General features: G+C 49.4%; 2 protein-coding genes and 1 non-coding gene across 5 annotated transcripts in view; 2 read left to right on the top strand and 1 right to left on the bottom strand.

Annotated features, from left to right (window-relative positions):
- The window catches only part of LOC119119685 (IQ motif and SEC7 domain-containing protein 2-like), a 32,918-nt gene extending 24,282 nt beyond the window's left edge, over positions 1 to 8,636 (top strand). The window contains exons 2-17 of the mRNA XM_037246189.1: positions 1,234 to 1,351; positions 1,420 to 1,587; positions 1,653 to 1,826; positions 1,903 to 1,998; positions 2,164 to 2,714; positions 3,065 to 3,943; positions 4,049 to 4,207; positions 4,285 to 4,407; positions 4,475 to 4,641; positions 4,743 to 4,882; positions 4,964 to 5,089; positions 5,476 to 5,575; positions 6,101 to 6,262; positions 6,347 to 6,553; positions 6,764 to 6,813; positions 6,937 to 8,636. Coding sequence (XP_037102084.1) covers positions 1,234 to 1,351; positions 1,420 to 1,587; positions 1,653 to 1,826; positions 1,903 to 1,998; positions 2,164 to 2,714; positions 3,065 to 3,943; positions 4,049 to 4,207; positions 4,285 to 4,407; positions 4,475 to 4,641; positions 4,743 to 4,882; positions 4,964 to 5,089; positions 5,476 to 5,575; positions 6,101 to 6,262; positions 6,347 to 6,553; positions 6,764 to 6,813; positions 6,937 to 8,139 — 4,423 coding nt within the window. The 3' untranslated portion in view covers positions 8,140 to 8,636. The remainder of the gene's footprint in view (positions 1 to 1,233; positions 1,352 to 1,419; positions 1,588 to 1,652; positions 1,827 to 1,902; positions 1,999 to 2,163; positions 2,715 to 3,064; positions 3,944 to 4,048; positions 4,208 to 4,284; positions 4,408 to 4,474; positions 4,642 to 4,742; positions 4,883 to 4,963; positions 5,090 to 5,475; positions 5,576 to 6,100; positions 6,263 to 6,346; positions 6,554 to 6,763; positions 6,814 to 6,936) is intronic.
- A 4,562-nt stretch (positions 8,637 to 13,198) lies between these two features.
- Positions 13,199 to 13,280, bottom strand: trnas-cga. The gene has a single exon. It is a non-coding gene; the product is annotated as a tRNA-Ser (tRNA).
- A 347-nt stretch (positions 13,281 to 13,627) lies between these two features.
- LOC119119772 (small integral membrane protein 11A-like) lies at positions 13,628 to 15,016 on the top strand. 3 transcript variants are annotated; one of them, XR_005097385.1, is made up of 4 exons: positions 13,628 to 13,742; positions 14,359 to 14,566; positions 14,704 to 14,737; positions 14,834 to 15,016. XR_005097385.1 is itself a non-coding variant. In XM_037246378.1 (3 exons), the coding sequence occupies exons 1-2, from the start codon at positions 13,728 to 13,730 to the stop codon at positions 14,545 to 14,547; spliced, it is 204 nt and encodes a 67-aa protein (XP_037102273.1). In that variant the 5' UTR covers positions 13,628 to 13,727; the 3' UTR covers position 14,548; positions 14,834 to 15,016. The 3 variants fall into 3 exon arrangements, 2 of the variants coding, with proteins under 2 accessions (XP_037102273.1, XP_037102272.1); XM_037246378.1 differs by lacking the exon at positions 14,704 to 14,737 and having other exon boundaries at positions 14,359 to 14,548; XM_037246377.1 differs by lacking the exon at positions 14,704 to 14,737 and having other exon boundaries at positions 13,629 to 13,742.
- The last annotated feature ends 100 nt before the right edge of the window (positions 15,017 to 15,116 follow it).

Here is a 15,116-nt window from a genome sequence, read left to right on the forward strand (position 1 = left end):
TTGATATGGAAAACAACTCCACTTCAAAGTCGTCAATGGATGTGTTTTTGGAAACACAATTGAGGGTTCTTCAACAAATGCTTTTATAGTCTAAACATGAAAGGAGATTTTTATTATTATTGACTTTTATTTATTTATTTATTTATTATGCATTTTTATAAACATTTACAGCTTTTACTGGACCGAATGTTTTTTTTGTTTTTTTTTAAACAATGGCAGTTCAATCTTTCTAGAACCCATTTTTTATAAATATCAATATTCAACTGACCTTCCATACATCCCTCCCTCCTGTCAGGATCGGAATGGAGCAGGGCGACCAAATGCAGCTTGGACCAGCTTGGTTTATTGAAGGGAAAAGGGAGTTGGAAGAGAGGACAAGGCCGGGAACAAACTAACAGAACCGGCAAACTGACATAACGGAACGGACACAACCACCGACCTACTGACCGACACTGGCTAACCGAAACAGAACTGGCAAAGACAGGAACCAAAAGAAACAAGAACGACATCAAACGTGAAGACATCAACGATCCGACAGGGGGCGGAGTGACACGCAGACAGGACTTAAATACGAGACAGCTAACGAGAGAGAGGGGGAGAGGCAGGTGACTGTGATTACCTAGCTTGTGAGGTGACACAGGAGGGGAGGGGAGGGGAGGGGAGGGCAGGGGCGTCGCCAACACAAACCATGGCAACATCTAGACATAATAAAGCAACCGGGGACGAGTCGTGACACCCTCCATCCCATACATGATATGATAAACATCAAAGCTTTGTAAACATCAATGTACGTGCTTTTGTAAACATTGATATCGTCATCATACATGTGTGTTTCAATCTGGAAACAAATCTTTTAACAGCTCATTTGAAAGACAGAAGGGGAGACCAAATCTGACACACACACAGGGTCTGCACACACTGTACACCCACACGTGCATGCACAGGCACACACACACACAGCAACACACTGCTGTTCAGTATGAGTCAACGTTGCGTGTGTGTGTGTGTGTGTGTGTGTGTGTGTGTGTGTGTGTGTGTGTGTGCGCGCGCACGCACGCGCAAATGTGTTTGTGTGAACGTGGCAGTGCCCACGTATGATTTTCTCTCTCTTCCATCTTCACGGGTCTTTGGTAATGATGATAAGGATGATGATAATGACACACACAGCCCCACTTTTGATGCAAGCAATCTCATGAGTTAGCATTGAGCTAACACTCCCATGTTTGTCCTCAGTGCGGAAGGTGAGCCACGCTGTCCGGAGGCACTCCCTTTTCCAGATCCGTTGTTCGGCCACCCTTACGCCTCCAGCACCAGCACCTCCAGCGGGCCCCTGGGAGCCTCCCACGCGCAGGTAATTTCTCTCGACTCATATCGGGAGTTGTTTGTGCCAGAGCTAAGTCGGCAAGCGTTGTTCAACAGGACAGCTCGCCCGTGTCTACGCCCAACGCGGCGAGCTTGGCGTGGGCTCAGCGGAGTCGCCAGCAGCCAGCCAGCCTGGCACTACGCAAGCAAGAGGAGGAGGAGAGCAAACGCTGCAAGGCCCTTTCTGACAGCTATGAGCTCTCCACGGACCTCCAGGACAAGAAGGTGACACGCACGCGCACACGACCCTTTTTGAGCCCACACCGTTTGAAAGGCCGTTCCTCGCTCAGGTGGAGATGCTGGAAAGGAAGTACGGTGGCCAGTTTGTATCCCGGCGGGCAGCCAGGACCATTCAGACGGCCTTCCGGCAGTACCGCATGAACAAGAACTTCCAGAGGCTCCGCAGCTCGGCCTCGGAGAGTCGAATGACCCGGCGCATCATTTTGTCCAACATGAGGATGCAGGTATGCGTGCGCACCCACACACACCCACACACACACACACACGTGCAGACTGTCATCGTGCTGTGTGTGTGTCCAGTACTCCTTTGATGAGCGTCAGCCGCAGGCCGGAGGGTATTCAGGGCCGCAGGACTCCGAAGACACAGGAGACATGGACGACTCTTTCTCCAAGCAGGTATCAACTGTTAGCTTGAGGTAGTTAGTCTCATTGGGAGAAAAAAGAAAGGTGTCAATGTGACTGATGTAAAAAACAAAAAATAACAACCTGCATGGCCAATGGCAAATCTTTTATGAATACAAAAATATACAACGCGTGTTTGTGTGTGCGCATGCACGCCAGGTCAAGTCGCTGGCAGACTCGATGGACGACTCGCTCACCTGTCAATCGGGTCGAGAGGACTCCCAGGAGGCGGGAGGGGAGGGAGAGGAAGAGGAGGGGGATGAGGAGGAGGAGGAAGAAGAGGAGGAGGAGGAGGAGGACGAAGAGGAGGAAGAGGAAGACTACAGGGAGTGCTCTTGGGGTGGCACCGCTTCCCGTCGTGTGGTGGGCCAAAGCGGGCGGGGGGCCGGCGCCGCCATGCACGAGGACAGCACGGCTACTTCCTTCAGTGACGTCACGCTCTACATGGACGACGGCTGCCTCCCGTCCTCGCCCATCTCCCGCCCGCCCTCCTCGCCACTGTCTTGCCCGGCCTCCAGCTCCGACACGGATTACTGGGGCGGCAGGGAGGAAAGTCGAGAGACGGACAGAGGAGGCAGCGTCAGCCGGAGGAGCAGCACGCCTTGCACAGAATGTCGGGGGGAGTACCGGGGGAGGCCTGGCGCAGGAGGACACCTCCCCGTCTTGACCATAGAACCGCCCAGCGACAGCTCGGTCGACATGAGTGACAGGTGATGATGTCACAAGAGGGTGAACAAAAAATGTTTTACACCGGATTTCACACGACACGGCAGCAGCTTTCAGGTTCACCGTACCACTATTTGGCGGCTCTTTTCTTTTTCTAACTCAATGTTGACGTTGTGGTGTAATTCCACTCTTGAGCTCTAGATGGCAGCACACGTAGATTTACTTTGAGAGTGCATTGAGAAGAACAGAAAGGAAGTAGTGTATTTCAGCAAAGCCTGGTTTGTGGGTGTAATCCTGCTTTTCTTTGGGCATGATCTACTTCAGTACGCCAATGAAGTATTTGTTCATCCCAATTGACACCATTTCAAATTCGATGAACTGTGGTCGTTTTCAGGTCCGAGCGAGGCTCGATCGGGCGTCTGGTCTATGAGCAGGAGCCGCCCGGAGTGGAGCGAAGCCCGGGAGAAGAAAGTGGAGCCGGAGACGGCGAAAGCGGTGAAGAAGAAGAAGAACACGGAGGTGGCGGGGCAGGCAGCAGCGAGGCCGAATCGCCGCAAGGAACCATCAAACACAAACCAAACGGCCGCTCGGTGGTGATGGCGCAAGGGCAGACCCGGAGCTCCGCCCCCAGCGCCATGCCGATGCCCTCGGCTCGCACCCTTCCGGCCCACGCGCTGCCTCACGCGCTCCAACACGCGTCGCCCATCCCCCACCTGCCCACCGTCCTGCACCACCACCACCACCACCACCAGCCGCAGTACAACCACATGGCGTACGTGCACCACGGCGGGGCGGCGTACGTGCCCCCCCATTTTGCCCAGCACCACTACCACCACCTGCACCAGCACCACCTCCCGCACGCCTACCCGGAAGCCCCGTCCTCACCGCTGCCCTCGCCCGTTCCGCCGCTCTCCCCGATACCGCCGCCGCCGCTCACCCCCTCCCCGCTGTCGTCATCGACGGACGGCCATCAGCACTTGCAGCACCTGCACCAGCAGCCGCACCTGCACCACCACCCGCTGCACCACCACCACCTGCTGTGCTCGGACGGCGACAACGAAAGCGTCAACTCCACCACCACCAACTCCAACGACGACACCACCGTCAACAACGGCAGCTCGGGCTCGTCGTCGCGCGACAGCCTGCGCGAGCCGGCGACGCTCGGCAAGCAGACGTATCAACGCGAAAGCCGCCACAGCTGGGACTCGCCCGCTTTCAACAACGACGTGGTCCAGCGGCGCCACTACCGCATTGGACTCAACCTCTTCAACAAGTGAGCCGATCCAATGAGCAGATTGTCATCATAATTGTCATCAAACGACCTCATCTTTAGTGGGCTGGGCTCCATTCACGCAAAGTTCTTGGTTTGGGTCGCCAGGAAGCCAGAGAAGGGAATCCAGTACTTGATCGAGAGGGGCTTCGTTTCAGACACGCCGGTGGGCATCGCGAGGTTCATCCTGGAGAGGAAAGGGCTCAGCCGCCAAATGATCGGCGAGTTCCTGGGCAGCCGGCAGCAGTTCAACAAGGACGTGCTCGAGTGAGGATGGCGTTTTCCCCTCGTCGCTCAGCGTGACGTGCTACGCTCCTGAGTTCCTTCACGTTTCTTGTGTTCAGCTGCGTCCTGGACGAAATGGACTTCTCTGGAATGGATTTGGATGACGCCCTGAGGAAGTTCCAAGCCCAGATCAAAGTTCAGGGTGAAGCACAGCGCGTGGAACGACTGGTGGAGGCTTTCAGGTAAGTCGCCGTCTTCCCACGCCGTGCCACGGAGATCGCCTGACGGCTACGCTCTCTCGGCCTGCAGTCAGCGCTACTGTGTGTGCAACCCGGTGCTGATACGGCAGTTCCAAAATCCAGACACCATCTTTATCCTGGCCTTCGCCATCATTCTCCTCAACACGGACATGTACAGCCCCAACGTGAAGCCCGAGAGGAAGATGAAACTGGACGACTTCGTCAAGAACCTGCGAGGTAGCAAAAAAAACAAAAGGAAAATGGGTTCATGATAGACTTGTTCAAACATTTGAATTGGACTTACCCGGTCGATGCATTTTTATTTTTTTTACCTCCAGGTGTGGACAACGGTCAGGATATTCCTCGAGACCTTCTGGTGTCCATCTACGGAAGAATCCAGAAATGGGAACTGAGGACCAACGACGACCACGTGTCTCAGGTGCAGGCAGTAGAGAGGATGGTCGTCGGCAAGAAACCCGTAAGAGCCTCCCATCTCGCGCCTTGGCCTCGACCTGCCGTCTGCTCTGCTCTTTCTGAACGATTAAAAAACGATTGACAGGTTTTGTCGCTGCCTCACCGCCGCTTGGTGTGCTGCTGCCAGCTGTTCGAGGTTCCCGACCCCAACCGGGCCCAGAGGAGCGGCGTCCACCAAAGAGAGGTCTTTCTGTTCAACGACCTGCTGATGGTAAGACACCATCTGCATGGAATTGAAGCATAGAAGAATGTTTTTTTTTTTTTTTTTGCGAGTGCTTGTATTTTTGCATTTTTTCGTCTTCTCCCACGAGAGATAAAAGGCTCCGCGGAGTTTATAATGCCAAGCTGCCTTTACTCGAGATGTCGTTAAGCCGCAAAGTTTGACTTTCTGTTACAGGAAATGCAAATATGTCTCCAGTGCGAGTGCTCTGTGTTGCGGGCCAACAACAACGAGACCCATTTTAGTGCTCCAAAAAATCTGCTTGGTTTAAAGGCGACAGAACATTGACTTTTTACTCTTTGTATACAAATAGCTGTCTTGGTCCGGGTGTTTGATCCACAGTGCAGGTTCTCAAAGTTCTTCCTCGACCTTTTCAGGTGACTAAGATCTTCCAAAAGAAGAAGGCCTCCGTAACGTACAGTTTCCGACAATCATTCCCTCTGGTGGACATGCAGGTGCACACCTTCCAGAATACTTGTAAGAGCCTCGATTTTTTTTCCATCTCCAACCTCAAGCGTACACTTTTAGATAGACCATCTAATGACAAATATTAAAATATTTTGATTCATTTTTATGAAACATTTCTTATTTCTTATTATTATTATTATTCAGGGATATTAAATATGATTTTAAGATTAAAATATTTTTTTAAATACTCATACTTTGCCTCAAGAAAACAGTGCTCATTTTTGATTGACATAGTGGTCACAGAGCTATTTAACCTTCCTCTTATGTTTTGAAGTGCTTTTTACCGCCGCCGAGAGACACTGAGCCTGACTTCAACCATAAGTAGATTTGATTTAGTGATGTCATATGATTTCAAAACAGAGTTGCATGAATTAAACAAATAGCGCATCAATATTTAAACAGGCCCGGCGCCGCTTCACACGGGAAAAGTTGCGCCCCAAGGGGCGTTGACAAGGGGAAGATCGCCTTCTTCTTTTTAGGATGTCACGTCGCTGCTTCCAACCGAGCGAGCTTGTTTCTTGTGGTGTCGCCCAGATTACCCTCACGGCATCAGGCTGACGTCGGCCAACCCCGGGGGCGAGAGGAAAGTCCTGATCGTGTTCACCGCGCCGAGCCAGCAGGACCGTGCTCGCTTCACCTCGGATCTGAGAGAGAGCGTGGCCGAGGTGCAGGACATGGAGAAATATCGTGTGGAGTGTAAGTGACTATTTATTCCAAAAGAAAAAGACGAAACATTGCTAAATCACTTGGGCTAACCGCGCTGTCCTCTCTGAAACGCAGCCGAGCTTGAGAAGCAGAAAGGCGTGATGCGTCCCGCCGCGCTGATTGCAGGCGGGCCGGGCAGCGGGGCCGGACCTGTAGGACCCGTGAAGAGCGAGGCGGTGAACGGCACCATGGCTCGGCCTAGCCTGGACGACACATACGCGTCGGTGGACGGACTCAAACGCACGGCGCTCAGCTCTTCGCTCAGAGACCTGTCGGACAGCGGTCAGAGAAACTTCCTCTTTGGGTCCAAACGAAGAAAATGACTCCAAAAATGTTATGCAATCAATCAAAATTAAGGATGTTGTTCCATATTATTAAAGGGGAAGTCAAGTCTTTTTTTTTTTTTTGCCTCTCCAATAATCTGTGCACCGAGGTGATGCTCTTTCTGCCCCTAACTCTTTTGACTGTTGCTTTATTCTGATGGGCCAACAGGGAAGCGAGGTCGTCGGAACAGCGTGGGCTCATTGGACAGCACGATGGAAGTGAGTATGATGTCATCAAAAAGTAAAAGTCATAAAAACTCAACTTGAAAATGGAAAAATAATGTATGGCTATATCAATAAATGCTGAGTGGCGTCTAATGCAAATCGCGCCTGTCCCGTCAGGGGTCCGTCATCAGCAGCCCACGGCCGCACCAGCAATACCACCCCGGAGGTATGCTGGCCTACAGCCCCAGGATGGCCCCCTCGTCCCCAGCAGCCTACCGGCCGCACCGCCCTACTCAGAGCCCCGGTACAGGGGTGGGCGGTGGGCCGGGGCTCTGTCACAACCAGAGCGGGCCGAGCCCCTCCCCGCTCACGAGCGGGGGCGGGGCTGGGGCCGGCGCAGGGATGGCGATGGCGATGGGGGGCGGGCCGGGCGCCGGCGGCCGGCTCGGGAACTTTTTTGGCAGTCGCAGAGGGAAAGTTCCCGGTCCCCTGACGATGACATCGCCTACACCGCAGTGCCCCCCGAGTCCCCTTATGATATCGTCCCCGCCTCATTACCCCGCCCCCGAGCCTCCCATCGCCCACCCGTCCTCCCCTTCCCCATGCCCCTCCCCATCGGCCAACCTCGGCCAGTCGGACCCGGGCGGCATTGGAGGGGGCGGAGGCACGGGTGGGGGGACGTCCAAGCTCCAGGCTTTGCACGCCCAGTATTGCCACGGCAACAGTGGGGCAGGCGGGGGCAGCGGGCACCAGCCGCAACAGACCCCCCCGCCGCCTTACCACCATCATCACCGATACCACATGCAAAGCGCCCCGCAGCACCACCCCCTCATGCACAGGGTGTCGGTCCCGCGGCGCCAGGTCCCATCTGGCTGCGCACAGTCCCACATGCAGCAGCAGCAGCATCATCAGCGGATCCAGCAGGCCGCCGCCCAGCACCAGCGCTACAACGCGGCCTCCGGTTTCATCACGCCCCCTCCGGTGTCCCCGCACTCGCCGCTCACCCCGACTACGCCGCACGGACTATACCGGCCGGGCGGCGGAGGCAAGCTGCCCCTCACCATCTCGCACTCGCAGCCCCACCCGCACGCCCACTCTCACAACCACGCCGTCCACTCCCCGCTAAGCCCCTCTCCCGCCAACTCGCCCTCCACCCACTTCATCTTCTCCGCGCCACCGCCTCAGACCCCGTCGGCCCGCCTGGTCTCGCAGACTCTGCAGCAGCCCTACGCTCCGCAGTACCCGCCTCTCTCCTCCATCCCGCCCCCTCCTCCGCACTCGCCGTTGCCGCCCCCGTCCGCCGCGCCCCTCTCCCCGCACCCGGGCGGCGGGCAGGGACCCAAGTCGAAAGCGGTCAGTCGCATCAGCACCGTCGTGTGAGGAGTCGGCGAGCGAGGGCGCCGGCCCTCGTCGCCCACCGCGGGGCGGCGCCCCACCTCGTCGCCTGCCAACGGGCAGCAGTATTCAGAGGGGGGAGGAGGAGGCGCGGAGGGCACGTACAGATGTATCAAAGCGGTCGCCTGGTTAGACGACGAGAAATGAGAATTGGGAAAAGGAAATTACTGAGCCTGTGTTACTTTCATGTCAACTTTCCCTGCGGCTAGAGCCACCCGTCTCGCCACATCTTGCTCCAGCCCTCCCTCTTTAGTGGAGCGCAGAGACAAGCGTGCTTGATGCTCGCACGTGGCTAACACCTGAAAACCTCATCATTTGCCAATGCGGGGCATTTTAGTTCGTTGGGTGCATTTTGTGTCTTTGGTCGACAGCCATGCATGACTGGGGCCATCGCTGCCGAGTGTAAAGAGTGGAAGGACTTTTTGGTTTCGGTGTCTGTTTGTTTTTACCTCTGTGCTTTGTCGAAATGTCGTTTTGGCTCACAGGGTTTCTGCACTCTCCTTGTTATGGATCGCAACTGTCATTTAATTCTTCACTCCGATTCACACGCATTTTTGTGTGCGTGCGTATAGCAAAACAGAAAGACAAGATGAGAAGACCGACATCGAGTCAAACCGCAAGGGTAGAAGACAAACCACCCGAAGACAAACGTCAAGAGAAGATGATGAAACACGAATTGTGACAAACATTGAGGCAAACAGGAAAGCAACCAGGCGAGTCAAACAGCAAGACGAACATCTCACGTCATGATGTAAACCATATATAATGTATCAAATATTCCAAAGGTATGCAAAAGCATATTGATGTATTCATGTTTTTTTGTACGAGATACTCCGTGTTGCCAAGGAAGGAGATTAAGCTATCATCATGAGGCCAAACAGGGTGGATTCTGGAAAACAGAGTCTTTTTTTTAACGCAATTGGCTTGTCACTCGTTGAATATAGTTAGAATGCTAATCCTGCGTATTAGGTCCAAATGTGGTGGTATTGTTATGCAAAACGCATATTGTATTTCATGTATTTAACGGCGAGTTGAGTTTAAAACACGTTCATATGACATTCTACAACAAATGGTGGGTGGGTCCTCATTATGATCGGTGGCACCACTCAAATGTTCGCAAACTAAAGAAAAATGAATATGTATTTTATTAGATTTATTTTATTCAACAATTGGTCATTAAATCATTATTCACAGTGAAGTTACAAAATGAGATTAAATTGTCTGATCATTCAACTGATCTTTTTAGATCATTTGGTTAATTGTTATAATTATATTATTTGTAAATTTTGAAAATAGATTTCAAATACTTTTCTATTATTTTATTAAAATTAACTATTTTTATAATTTGGTCAAACGAATGTGTGGATAAACCCCCCCCCCCCTTGAGTGATTATACTCAGTAAAATAAGATGTGAAAATGTCAATCACTAAAAATGCCTAAATGTAAAAATATGTCTTTTTTTTTTTTTTTTAAATGAAATATTTTACGCGCACACTTTAACTTGGCCCCGTCCCTCCCTCCCTTTTAAGACTCATCATCAAACGTCGTCTTACGATAGCAACGTGTGCTCACCAAACGCAGCTCATTCACAGAATCCGAAGAAGAATTTTACAACGTGGAGAACAAGGTGCCTTCTGACAGGAGGATGGTAAAAATATCAATCATGTTTTAATGGACTGTCATTTCACACCACACCAGATTTAAAAGATGATATTTAAGACTTTGAAGCTGGATCTACACACGTGTACTTTTCTATGATTCTTTTTTTTTTGCAAACTTGAGTGTCGCCTTTGTGTGTGCATGTGAAGTGTACAGTGTGTGTTGGGTGCATGTGGCTGTATGTGAAGTTCTGACCAGCGCATTTGAACTTGATTATTTGCAATGCGTTACAAGCAGAAATGATGTGATGGCATTTCTCTGAGCACCTTCTTGGCTCCCTTCGACTTTTCAAGAAACACCGTTCTTCTTTTTAAAGACAGGGCTAGGCTAACGAAATATTTCTTTTTCGACTTGATGACTTGACTTTTCACTGAACGTGTCACATGACTCCAAAGGACTTTACACTGACAGTCCTATAACTTGATGTCTTGAAGTCTTTACACGACCTGATGAAATGCACCCCAATCGCACTGTACCACTTGCGCCACAACTCAGATCTGCTTTTAGCTGGTCTAAATCCGAGTCAATTTTCTGTCACCAAATTGCCAGGTGCACCAGGGACTTGTAATAAATAAATTCAAGAAACAAATTCCCAAACGTTGTCTGCAAAAATAGGGCCACAAGTGTCTTTAAACTGAACACGTCATGGACCTGATGATGACTTACATGTCACATGGCTTGATGATGACATCAAATGTCTTCATACTGACCTGAATAAATGTCTTCGCCCGTATCACACCACTTGATGCTCTCAAGTGTCTTTACGCCCAACATAGTATGCTCAGATCATGATGTGAATAAAGTCACAATGATTTTGTGCCATGAAGTAACGGACAGTGCAGTGTTTGGGTCATCACATTCGGAAGCCATCTTGCCGTTTAGCGTGGCTTTGGGATTTTTGCACTGGCGGGCTTGCCTAAGGCTAACATTTCACTTCAAAGGACTATTTCCGCTGACATGTTTGATTTTGCATCGAGTGAGCGTTCCCTTGAAAGCAATCAAAAGACTTGAGCAGAAAAGAAAAAAGTGTTGCTGTTTCTTTGAAGTGTGCAGCACATCATCGTATGAAAACACACGCAAAAATAGAGGCGTGATGCTCTCTCGGCCCAGCTCTGCATGTCTTATTTATTCTTACAGTATCTGCACTGAATGGAACTTTGTATTATAAGCCACAATGTACATAAAGACATGTTGTATTCAATGAAAAGCAGCTCTCTTCGTCAGGAACCAACAGCGACATTTTCATTTTACACGACATCTTTTTCTGACTGCTGCTGCTGCTGCTGCTGCTGCTGCTGCTGCTGGCAAAACAGGGATTGTTTTTTTGTTTTGTTTTTTAAAGAAAATGAAATGACAAATGTTGTCTGTGCTTCCTGTGCTGAGGTAATACGTGTACAATTGGCCCAGTAGTGTCAAATACTGTACGTGTCCACAGAGATTACATTATTTTAAAGATTTAGCCATGTATAGAAATATATTACTTGTAACTTTGTTTTGGACAGCATTGCAGAGACAAAAGTGGAAATAGTTACTGCTCTGAACTTATAAAAATCTGTTCATGTTGATGGAAGGTTGACTTGTGTCGTCATTTTGTGTTGTACAATTATTCACACTCGTATTTACATACACACTGAAGTCTTTATATGGCAATCAATCGGAAAATAAAAGTACCAATAGAAAAACCCGTACAAGCACAGCGAGAGAACATGCCAGATGCGCATAGGAAAGCCGGAGCCCGGATTCAAATCCAGAACCAGTGCAACTCTGTTAGGGCTTCAAATTAGAGTTAGAGTTTCAAACTACGGGTTCAACTTAGGGTGACGTTTTCAAAGTATGGCTTAAAACTATGATGATGATGAACTTTATTCATCCCACAGCAGGGAAATTCACTTGTCATAGCAGCGCACACGAGTGCAAGAATACAAGTGGCAACATTTCAAAAAAAGGGTCCATAACAGACAAGGACAAATACAAGTGGCGCTAGTAGGGACGAAACACAATTTGATCAGGTGCCACCATGCATGTTGTAAAGCCTGACAGCAGAGGGAATGAAGGACCTGCGGAACCGTTCTTTCCTAAACCGTGGGTGTAAAGGTCTGCCGCTAAACGAGCTGCTCAGGGACCACCGCACAATGTCATGGAGGGGGTGAGAGGTGTCGTCCATGATGGATTGAAGCTTAATCAACGTCCTCCTCGCACCCGCAACCTCAATGGAGTCCAGGGGACAGCCCAGGACCGAGCTCGCTCTTCTCACCATCTTATTCAGTCTCCTCCGGTCACTACTGCCCCCACCCCAGCAGACCACAGCGTAGACCGTAGACTCTACTGAGTCCACCACAGAGTCATAGCAGGTCCGGCCGGAGGAGAGCCCTGCACACAAAACTAGGGTTAGGGTTTCAAAGATTACGAGTAGGGTTTCAAACTGGAGTTTCTCTCACGGATCGGAACGGAGCAGGGCAACCATTTGGTTGGACCAGCTTGGTTTATTGAGGAAAAAGGGAGTTGGAATGGAGGACGGAAGGGGAACAGACGGACAAACTCACAAAACGACCTAACACAACCAACAACATCATCACAATTGAAACAGAACTGACCGACAGCGACATTAATGATCCGACAGGGAGTGAGGGATCTAACACAACCAACAACATCATCACAATTGAAACAGAACCTGACCGACAGCGACATTAATGATCCGACAGGAAGTGAGGGACGGACAGGACTTAAATACACGACAGGTAACGAGAGAGAGAGGCAGGTGACTGTGATTACATTGATTGTCAGGTAACACAGGAGGGGAGGGGAGGGGAGGAGCGACGCCAACACAAACCATGGCAACATAGACATATTAAAGCACCCGGGGACGAGTCGTGACAGTTTCAAACTATGGATTCTAATTAGGGTTAAGCTTTCAACTATCTGTCAATATTGAAAGGATAATATACCAATCTATTCCAAGATCTATTGAATCGACATTGTAGAAGAGGGGACTTACTGTAATTCTCCTTTTAATCGTACATTGTCTATTATTTATCGGCATCTAGTGGTGAATTATTAGAATGCAGTGCTCTCATTCGAAGCGTGTGCATTTTCAAGCACGCGCATTACTGTGACACGTCGCAAGCCAAGCAGTCTTCAGCAGAGATGCAAGCAAAGTGTCATCACAAACGACTCCCAAAAGTGACGAAGTGCGTGCATTAGTGCTGCAGGTAGTTAGCCAGCAAATTTGCGATTCGTTCTTTCTCCTCTTTGAGCTTCCATAGTCGAATGGTGGCGGGAACCTTTCTTTGTTAGGAACTGTTTAAGAATTTCATGGAGTTCGATTGGGAGCATGTGATGACTGTGCTCAGCTTCAGGAGGAATATTCATTTGTGTAAAAGATTGCGTCACGAACAGGATTCGAACCTGTGCGGGGAAACCCCATTGGATTTCGAGTCCAACGCCTTAACCTCTCGGCCACCGTGACTACAGCCGTTTCCAATGGGATGTGTGCCACTTTTATCTTAAAACTAATTCCATCGGTTCTGGATCGACCATTCGACAACGGTATGTGCAACAGGATGATTTTAATGGATGCGCATTACTGACAATGGTCAGCTCTTACACGAACGTGTGCACCGTGACTCCAACCAAAGCTCGAGTGACGTATAAAAACGTCTCTAGTCTCTTTTCCGACTTGCATCAAGAAATTTAGGAAAGCGGTTTGATTACTCCATGACATCTTTTTCTTTCGTTTTTAAACCTGATTTAACCAAATCGGGTAACGTTTGTTTTCTCATAATTATCCTGAATGCAACATGACTGGAACATTTCCATTGGACACTGCACTTCAAGCCCCGCCTCTTTTTGGTAGGGGTTGAGTTGTCCTCTGTTGGAGTTCGCCGTAAACAAACTTGACCGGTCGCAAGCTAAAATGATCAATTGGAAGGTAATCGATTCAGACGTGTCACATCAGAAACGATAAAGTTAATTGAATGGGGTTTTTTGCTCGTCTCCGAATTTTTGATCCGTATTTTTTTCTTTTGCAAAAATCCTACATTGCGTGATGTCTGTCGCTAGCGTCAGGCTAATGCTAAGTTGCTGCAATGCACGGTCTCGGTCTTGTGCTGCTGCCATATAATTAATTGAGCTTTATTCCGTGAGGATTTATTGCCTTTAAGATCACACAAGTGTGTCACTCGATGGCTGATGAGCAGCTGCCTCGCGCACACATGACACGCACGTTTAACTTCCCACCGACCGTATATGGTCCTGGAATGCTCTATGGATATGAAGGGAGTTAGTCGTGTACATTTGACAAAGCCTTTTTGGATATTGTCTATTATTTCATCTTCACAATTACGTAAATGCATATTCAACATGAAATGAATGTTTCACCAGCTACTGGTTAGCTAAATGCGCAAGTTAATCTTAGTTGTCTTTGTGGGTTTGAAAGTGACAAAGGTTTGGATATTGTAGTGGTGTAGCGTGCATTCCCCGAACTTCTTTCAGTCGTCAGTGTTCAGCAAAGTGTGTTGTCACTGCCTTTTTCTGTTTCTTTGCAGGCTTTGGACAACGTACCCGTACTCTTGTACATTTTAGCTCTGAAGACATTAATCCTGTGTTTGGGCTTTGCTGGGGTGAAGATCTACCAGAGTAAGAAAGCAGAGGCAGCGCTCAAGCAGCAGCAGGCCGAGAGGAGGAAGTTGGCCCAGAGGACACAGGAGCTTATTGATCATTTGAAGGAAGACTGAGATGAGCTGCTAAATGCTGGTAATAACGCAGATTGGATAGTTCCTGTGACAATTAGAGTTAAAGCGGGTTACACGCAAAATGACAATTGAAAGCAATTGAAACAGATTCCCGTGTTCCTACTACCATAGCTCATCTCGTGTTACAATGTTTTGTAGTACCACATATGACCAGTAGGCCGAGGGCAACAAGGTACCACAAGGCATCCAGGCTGATGTCAAACAGACTAATAGAAGAAATAGGTCAAATGAAGCTCGTCCTTTTTTTTTTTTCTTCTTCACTTTCTAGGGCCGAGCAGAACGTCACGTGAGCCGACCGCAACATGAATTGCCGACCGCACCTGTTTTGTTGCTGTGTCCGACCAGAAATTGCACAACACAATGTATTTATTGAATTTTGTAACATGTATCTTTTAAAATGAAATGGATAAAATATTGTTCAACACAGTATTAAAGATGGCTGCGTATTTTCGAAAGTTTGATGGATTGCACATTTGAGATGTGCAACATCTGATTAGGCTCTTCATTGAGATTGTGATCCAGTTCTATTCTTCAAAACAGAATTGTTGGCC

The sequence above is a fragment of the Syngnathus acus genome, chromosome 2, assembly GCF_901709675.1.
Source record: "Syngnathus acus chromosome 2, fSynAcu1.2, whole genome shotgun sequence".
Classification (NCBI taxonomy): Eukaryota; Metazoa; Chordata; class Actinopteri; order Syngnathiformes; family Syngnathidae; genus Syngnathus; species Syngnathus acus.